Source organism: Trifolium pratense, linkage group LG4 (assembly GCF_020283565.1).
Source record: "Trifolium pratense cultivar HEN17-A07 linkage group LG4, ARS_RC_1.1, whole genome shotgun sequence".
Classification (NCBI taxonomy): Eukaryota; Viridiplantae; Streptophyta; class Magnoliopsida; order Fabales; family Fabaceae; genus Trifolium; species Trifolium pratense.
Window position 1 is genome coordinate 47,506,257 of NC_060062.1, and position 8,675 is coordinate 47,514,931.

General features: G+C 35.0%; 2 protein-coding genes across 2 annotated transcripts; both read right to left on the bottom strand.

Annotated features, from left to right (window-relative positions):
* LOC123881601 (peptidyl-prolyl cis-trans isomerase CYP40-like) lies at positions 1 to 4,224 on the bottom strand. The gene is made up of 7 exons (XM_045930325.1): positions 3,379 to 4,224; positions 2,762 to 2,849; positions 2,587 to 2,639; positions 1,815 to 1,916; positions 1,100 to 1,175; positions 421 to 458; positions 1 to 326 (listed from the first exon to the last, which is right to left on the bottom strand). The coding sequence occupies exons 1-7, from the start codon at positions 4,048 to 4,050 to the stop codon at positions 273 to 275; spliced, it is 1,083 nt and encodes a 360-aa protein (XP_045786281.1). The 5' UTR covers positions 4,051 to 4,224; the 3' UTR covers positions 1 to 272.
* A 1,243-nt stretch (positions 4,225 to 5,467) lies between these two features.
* LOC123881602 (50S ribosomal protein L25) lies at positions 5,468 to 8,675 on the bottom strand. Its single transcript, XM_045930326.1, has 3 exons — positions 8,183 to 8,675; positions 7,963 to 8,092; positions 5,468 to 6,087 (listed from the first exon to the last, which is right to left on the bottom strand). Exons 1-3 carry the CDS (start codon positions 8,564 to 8,566, stop codon positions 5,861 to 5,863), a joined length of 741 nt encoding a protein of 246 aa, XP_045786282.1. The 5' UTR covers positions 8,567 to 8,675; the 3' UTR covers positions 5,468 to 5,860.

Sequence of the window (8,675 nt, forward strand, 5' to 3'; positions counted from 1 at the left end):
TTCTGTCATATGTCTCAATCAATCTACCTATCTCTCTTATAGAAAATCAATGTTTGATGCTCAAAGAGTTTAACAAAATGGTAATCAGAATATCTTTATCACAATTTCATAGTCGAGAAAGCATAAATTCAAAAAACATACACTATATCTGATATTTTCAGACTATCACTAAAGAAAAATCAGAAATTGTTTACTATGTAATCAGATATTCTCTCCACAAAAATCTGATTTTTTCAGACCATAGAGTCAAAAACACCATATCCGAATGAAAGCTAATTGAACATCTTAGAATAGGCTTTCTTCTCTTTATCATGTCTATCAGCAACCTGTAACCAAAAGCAATAAACAGAATAAACTTCATTTCAATGAACTAATCGCATTTGCAATGGAAGGAATTAAAAAAAAAGGTGAATTATTGACCTTCTTCCTGACAATTGCATACTCTTTTTTGATCCCTCCTGAAGAACAGAGCAAGGTATGTGTTAAACTTTACGAGAAATATCAAGTTAACCATGAAAAAACAGTAAAACTTAACTATCCAAGAGTCATAATCTAAATAGTTGTTGGATCTAAATATATTCACGCCTGTTTCATATACAGAGGAAGATTCTGTTTTTAAAAGCACCTAATTACATTTACACTTTGAGATGTTAATATTAGATTTAGAGATTTCATGTTGATTATTGAAGTGATTGTAGAAATCATGTGAGTATGTGACTTTTTAGATTTGTTTACCCAAACAGGATGATTTAAAACAATGAAAAGGGGATTAAAGACAATAATGAAAGGGAGAGGACAATTCATTAGCCAGAATAAACACTACACTATTTCATGTTTCAGCATTGTGTCTTCGTGAATAGACTTCTTCAATCATGGTAAGCTAAACATATGTTTCTATTGGGAAAAAAAAAATATCATCTCAGTTTCATCAAGAACCCAGGAAGTTCATTACACAACAGCAGCCTCCCTCAGGACCCCAGAATTATAAGAAAATAATTGACTTTTTAAGAACGGAAATTTCTGAAAATCATCTATGACCACAAGCAAGAAAATGAAGGAATGCAATAAAAATTCATGAAAATTTAAATAAGTCACCAACCATCATTTGGCTCCAATTCTAATGCTTTCTTGAAGCTTTCAAGAGCGGCATCTAGGTCATTGAGTAACATATACACCTGAAATCAAGCAGACAAAAACACAAATTACTATATATAATACATGACTATGGTTCAGCTTGCAAAGTGCATACATCTCCTATGTAGTTATAGTTACCCTTTCCCAAGTCTGGGACTTTGGAGGGTGGTGAATGGTGATGAAGATATAACTTTGATAGTTTTGGAAGAAAACTAAAGTGTCCTGGTTTACCCAATGTTGTACTTTAGAAGGAAAAGGTGTACATTTATTATATAATTAAAATTCAAAATTATACCAACTCTAAATTTCCTTCTCCTTAACCTTTTGCCAATTTGGAACATCCTAACAAGGATAGGGTTTTACCCTTCTTTTACTTAGCCTTTCCGCCCTATCCACTTACAGTTCCTTTCCCTCTAAATTCCCACACACGAACAAAGATAATAAACAATTCATATAGGCATACAATATGAGGAAGCAAACACAGGTCCAGAACCAACTAGCATAGGACTAATAAATATTAGCAAGGAAAAGAACATAATATAGGAAGTGCTGCATCAAATTCAAAAGTACAGTGACCGAGTAAAAGGGCTGACAGATAGATGACATGATTTACTAGCAATTATCAAACATGTTCAACATCTCCTATTTTCTTTATTGAAAGATTATTGAAAGATGCCAACCTGGCCTTTGCGAAACAGAGCTTTTGCATTATCTCCATCATGCATTGCAAAGTCTGCGTCCAGTAAAGCTCCATTCAGGTCACCTAATTTCAATTTACAGGCCTGAAAATTCATACCACAGTTAGTTTAAATGAACTGATTGACAAAAATAAATCACAACAGAATGTGACAAATATAACAGAGAAGAAAAAATGTAAAAGCTTCCATGTTGAATCGAGCAGCAGACCTATAATACTATAGCAATTATCATGACTATAATACTATATCAATTATCACCTCTTCCCACCTTGTTAGTTTGGGCCTAAGAGAGTAAGTATTTGTGTAGAACACATGGGAAATGGGGGTCTTTAATAAAATAATCATTCACAAGGTGGCTGGCCACTAGAGAAAACGGGTGTAGGACAAGAAAACAAGAGCCAATCAAATGTGCAATTTGGGTTTATTTTGGAAAACATGCATCTGTTTGTTCCAACTTCCAATTTTTAAAACTGATCCTTTCAGGGAGCTAAGCATTCTAAATGCTGATAGCCTGATACTCAATGTAGCAATTAATTATTAAAAATTGGTTGGTTAGTGATTCTGTAAAAGCAAAATTATGTTAAGAGTTTTACACATAATAACATTTTCAGGCCTCTAACTAAACAACTCAAGTTTGTCACAGAGTTAGTCCACGACAACAAACAATGAAGTTTTGTCTCAACTAATAATATCTGATAGGACAAGTGTGCTCTAGTTCTAGTCGCATAAAATAATGACAACATGATATACTTACTGAACTGTTGGTAAAGATTTGCGATTTTGTCTTCCTTAAAGCAGTGCTCTTATCTGCAAAGTCAGGAAAACAAACCAAGAGATGAGATACCAAATAAGCAAAGCAGTAAGTAACCACGGCAACAACCAAAAACAGAACAGCACCGATTAAGAGCAACAAAATAACGAGAATCAACCTTGGTCAACGCCATCCTTCTCCCAACACATGTCCAAATAGCGCAAAGCCTTGCGATACTTTTTGATAGCCATCTTATAATCTTGCTTCTGTTTCACAGAAGACAATGCATCAGCATACCACAAAGGAAATCATCAGATCAGAAGAATGACCGAGACTAATCACTAAAATCCTAAATAAAAGGTAAAACATTAAGCTTTAAGGCAGTGTGTGAATACATGGTTATCAAATAGCAAATCGAATCTCATTATGAATTGTAAGGTACATCGCCGATAAAAATGACATTTATGAGTAAAAATATGTAATATAGAAAAACTATAAGCAAATATATGTTCATCTACAAACCTCAAGATAAATCAAAATTCAAGTCATGAATCCAACAACCAAAGAAAACACTCGCGCGCGCGCGCACACACACACACACACACTAAGGATTCAATATGGGAATTCATGTCCAAAACAGATACACACTAGCGATTCATATCAATTGGGTTCATTTTTCTATTGAATCGAGATAGATACTTCATACTTGTACAGCAATAAACAGCATGCATAATATATATTATTGAAAACTATCACCAGAAAGAACAAAAATCAAAACTTTTCATTGATATTAACCTTATAATGCTCATTTCCGAAACTTTTGATAGAATCAACAGCATTCATCCACCATTCAAGCTCCTCCGATTTGGTATCAAGATCAACAGGCCAATCAGCAAAAGTATCACCATCTTTAAAAAAGTTAATAACACCTTCATCCTCTCCTTCAGCAAGTTCACCACAATCAACAATAACAACATCTTGTTCCGGACGATCATCCTCTCCGGTAGCACCAAGTTCAACAGACCTAACAACCCCAATTCCTTTAATAACCTTCCCAAAAACCACATGCTTTCCATCCAAATGAGGAGTTCTAGTAGTAGTAATAAAAAACTGAGAACCATTCGTATTAGGACCAGTATTCGCCATAGATAAAATCCCTTTACGTTCATGTTTTAGGTCAAAATTTTCATCATCGAAATTCGTACCGTAAATTGATTCACCGCCGGTTCCATCACCAGCGGAAATGTCACCTCCTTGAATCATGAAGCCTTTGACGACACGATGGAAACATGAACCCTTGAAATGAAGGGGAACGCCGGTGTTTGGACCGATTCCTTTTTCGCCGGTGCATAGTGCTCGGAAATTTTCGGCGGTTTTGGGAACGACGTCGTTGAAGAGTTCAATGACGATTCTACCCTCTAATTCGCCTCCGATACTGATGTCGAAGTAGACTCTAGGGTTCACCATTTTTGGGGAAGGTGAAAAAACGCGGTGAAAGAGTGAAGAAGAAGAAGATGAAGAAGCGAAGTATAAATGAAGAAACTACTACGCTCTAAAACCCTAATCCCGCTATTTTTTTTTCTTTCAAAAACGTTTTTTTTACCGTGCTGTGACAAAAACGTTTACGATTAGCCACGCCAAGAGTCGTTGTTAATTAATGTTGCATTTATTTATACTCCCTCCGTCCCAAAAAGAATGATTCATTTTGAATATATGCACTATTCATATATATTGTTTTGACCATATTTTTCTACTAATAAATAAAAATAAATATTAACATATAAGATGTTGTTAGATTCGTCTCGATGAGTATTTTCAAAATATCAATTTTTTATAATTTTTACTATTATACAATTAAAGATATTAGTCGCCAAAGTTATGCATTGGCATGCGTGTTTCGGTCAACTGGGTCATTCTTTTTGGGACGGAGGGAGTATATTTTATGGTCTGAGAAACCAAAATACAGAGACAAGAAACAATTGTTTGCATTGCACATCTACTTTTAATTAAAAAAAGGATAAAAAACAGACAAAAAAAGAAAAGGAAAACTAATAAAGAAAAAAATTGTGAACGTAGATATCTGAATTTGTCACTTTTAATTTAAATCAAAGGTTAAAAGGATTTTAAGGATATGTAGGTGAGATTATTAATATTTATATCTCACGATAATTGTCATATTTCACTGGAAAAATGTATAAAAAAAGGTAAAGTGATCTAAACGATTGAGATAGTTGACCGAACAATAGTAACGTTCTTTCAAGATATTTGACAAGCATTGTTTTGTACCATACACATCACATCTTATTTGATTTAATGATGTGACTTATCGATCAAATAGTAGAAATCAATTTGTATATGATACAAGATATGGTCTCACATGTGCAACATAGAATTGGTGCATCGACTACACCGGAACTTTCCATATCACTCTCATTCCCTCTGCATAGTATGTAGTTTCCCTCTGCAACACCCTCACATTCAACGATGTGCTTAATCTTTGCTCTCACAATCTCACTGGTGCCACAAATGATGCCTCCTGCAATAGGCTCGTCAACCGCAAGTTGATAAACCGTAGAATCATCTCGCAGGGGCTTGCATCAAACTCAAACCTCATTGGGTCAGTAATTGGATTTCTCAGTTGGATCCTACACCACACGGCATCTTGCAGCACCGATGACTCTGTATTATATGGTTTGTTGTTATTCCAATTGTTTAACTTCAAGGTTTTGTAGTAGTTTAGTGTGGATGGTATCCATTAAGAGTGGTGGAACTTTTTAATCTAATGGTGTAATATGGCGTTGCACTGTGCAAGACCAAACATGTTGCACCATAAACTTGACCTTCTTTCCAAACAAAAAATATAGATATTAAAAGTGAAGAAACATTGAAAAAAGAATAACAGTTTAATGGTGTGATGCAATGTTGGTGTTAATTAGTTTTGCACCAATATTCAACTTTCTAGAGATAACAAACACATACTTGATTCTCATTGGACGTTTACACTGATTGTGCATGACCTATTTTCTCAAGAATTAAACAAGGTGAAAAACAACTTTATGCAATCGAAGATTGAATGAAAATAATCAATCCATTGTAAATCAACAGCCACCTATACGGATTCACCAATGAAGTCTAATACAAAACAGTTCTAGAAATCTCAGGTGTTGCACTCGTCACTACCTACCATCAAATCAGGGAGTTAACCCTGTTTATTTGGAAGCCTCTGCATTTCTCTCTATGAATGCACACTGTCGATTCTCATAAGTTGTTTCAGTGATCACGCAGCAACTGGTTCTTGGTTTCCCAAACTTGTTGGAACTATTTTACATATGGGCATGTTTTCATTCTTATTGAGAAGCTTCAAGGATGGATGAACCTCAATATCACGCATGAATATCCTATCTTCAATATCTAAGTTGCTGATATCCACCTCAACTTTTGAAGGAATGTGCTCAGAGGGACCAAGATATCTTAGACTAGTTCTGATCTTATTCAAAAATCCACCTGTAATAATGGCATAAAAAATTTAGACTATATTAACAGTAGAACCACATTAAACTCTCACTGATATTCAATTTGTAAACCATTTCATTTTGCTCTACCCAAAAAAAATCATCTGGCTTGAATTATGAATGTTGATATTTTAAGAGACTGGCACATTTTACCAAAGCATAATAATAGATAAGGCATATAACAACAACACACACAGTCATGAATGACTGAAAGTTGGAAAGTTGAATATATCTTCAATAAACATTGTAAAAAATTCATTTAGTTTAGCTACTTTTTTGCATTTACTTTCCGTGTTTTCTTAATTGAAATTACTTATTCGTGATTTCTTGACTTCCACAACTCCCTTGAATTGAACCGTTTGTTTAACCTAATGATGTTTCATTGCATTTTGAGGAATCAATAGCTAAAACAGAAGAGCAAGACAAGAAAAGAATATAAAAACTGAGAGAAGATATACTCTTCTCAGGACAGTCAATTCATAATATATTTCAAATTATTCCACAACCATGGAATGCCAATAATCCCACAGTTGTTTTACCAACGCAAAAGAAGAGAGGAGACTATAGCAGGGGTGTTTTGGGTCTAAGTGGATAATGCCATGAATGCTGACCAGTGAGGAGGAGAGGAGTATAACAAAGAGGGAGAGTAGTGTATAAAAAAGCCAAATAAACAGAAAGTATAGAACAGAAACATGAAGGGCAGGGAACATGCATGACAACTCAGAAAGAAGAACAGCTGATGTGAAGTAATAGCGCCAATATGTGCAGGGGTGAGGCCTGGACGAAAAAAGGACTTGTCTAAAACTACGATAGTAAGCAATGGGTTCAGTCGCCTACGCTGTTATCTGGCTGAGGTCTACATTTGTGAAAAATAATAGAAGCGATGAAAGCCAATCTACAAGAAACTCCATGACAAGCAAAATTTCATACAATCTTAGAAATTACAACACACCAGCTACAACTGCATCTTATAAAAAAAACAACTTATTGTTGCCAATCTTAAAAGATGACAAGGCATATTTCAAATCACCTATCCCATAACCACTTAGTAGTCCCTTTTGCACCTGAGGACAAATATTTACCTCTTACTAGGTGACATTAGCTATGTGGTTCACGGCTTCACGCAACAATACCATGTAATGGAAATGTCTAAAGATAAACCATTGAAATCCACATCTCAATAGTTTGGCTTAAATTTATCTCTTTAAATGAAAATATTTTGTCCTAGTTTTAGTCCTAGGTGACATTAGCTATGTGGTTCACATGACAATATCATATAATATGGAAATGTCTAAAGATAAACCACTGAAATCCACGTCTCAATAAAAATTCACCTCTTTAAATGAAAATATTTTGTCCTAGTTTTAGTTTCTATTTTTTTTCCGAGCAATGTGCCGCATGCCACATTTTAAGTAAAATACACAAGAAGGAGACAAGAGAAAACTAATTTGATTCGGAATAAGGGTCTGTTTGGATTGGCTTATTTGAGTTTATCCACTCACATAAGTTTTGTGATACTGTTTGGGAAAACTGGCATTTTTCATATGGTTATTTAAACTTATTTTCATAAGTCCTCCAAGATAGCTTATGAAAATAGCTTACAGCATATATAAAAACAATTTAAATTTATAGTCTTTTGCTATAGAACTGCTTTTGTAAGCTTATATGTAAGTGCTTATTATGATAAGCGCTTGTGCCATAAGCTACAAATAAGTTGTTTATCCAAATAACCAGACACAAGTATTGTTGTATTGTGACATAAGTCAGTAAACTAGAATCACCCTGTTAAAAAATTTCTAAATAAGGCATTAAAATTACTCTACATTTCATATTTCATTAACAAATTCAAAATAAAAATTGAAGTTACCTTTCTTTAGACCAGGACAATCATCTTCACCTTTGAAAACAACAGGCACATCAACCTTCAAATCCATACCATCTTCAGCCCAAACAAACACCAAATTCAAAATATTCCCACTCTCTTCATCCCTATGAATCTACACACCAAACACACAAAACCTAAAATCACATTTCCAAATTATAACTAACAAAAAATATTTATAAAAAAAAAATCACAAATTTTAAACCTTGATAGGTAGAACAGTTCCACTTTCAAGCAAATGAGTAGATCCGGAACCAGCACGAATCTGAATCGGAAAACGGGTGGAACAGAAGAACGGAGCTTCAATCGAATTGAGTACTGCCTTAATCTGCTTCTTCTCGACGGTGAGCAAATGCTTCCTTGAAGAACATCGTGATTCAGGGTTCTTTTCGAGAAGGTTCTGGAAGAAAACGACGGCCGGAATTCGACCTTGCATTCTGTCTCTGGCGGCGACTTTACTGCCGGTGCTTTCTCTCGGGATTGCTTGGATAGTGTGGTAAGAATGACTACGACGGAGTGAGGATAATGAGCTATGATTTACCTCCGTTGATCGGAGGTGGTTGACGGCGGAGCGCCACCACTGCGCCATGATTGTTTTGTCTGTCCGTTTCGTTGTAATGCAAAATGGGGGTTTTGAGATTTGGGGTTTTAGGTTATGGGCCTATTTGGGCTTACTCGTTTCTTATTGTTTGGACCTA

Bases quoted from the DNA above. Each gene is read 5' to 3' on its own strand.
- LOC123881602 (XM_045930326.1), bottom strand. From the start codon at position 8,566: ATGGCGCAGTGGTGGCGCTCCGCCGTCAACCACCTCCGATCAACGGAG. The intron at 8,093-8,182 runs GTTTAAAATTTG...TTTGGTGTGTAG, and splicing joins GAACTGTTCTACCTATCAAG to ATTCATAGGGATGAAGAGAG. The intron at 6,088-7,962 runs GTAACTTCAATT...CCATTATTACAG, and splicing joins TTGTCCTGGTCTAAAGAAAG to GTGGATTTTTGAATAAGATC.
- LOC123881601 (XM_045930325.1), bottom strand. From the start codon at position 4,050: ATGGTGAACCCTAGAGTCTACTTCGACATCAGTATCGGAGGCGAATTA. The intron at 2,640-2,761 runs GTTGATTCTCGT...CTGACTTTGCAG, and splicing joins GAAGGATGGCGTTGACCAAG to ATAAGAGCACTGCTTTAAGG. The intron at 327-420 runs GTCAATAATTCA...TTTTGGTTACAG, and splicing joins ATGCAATTGTCAGGAAGAAG to GTTGCTGATAGACATGATAA.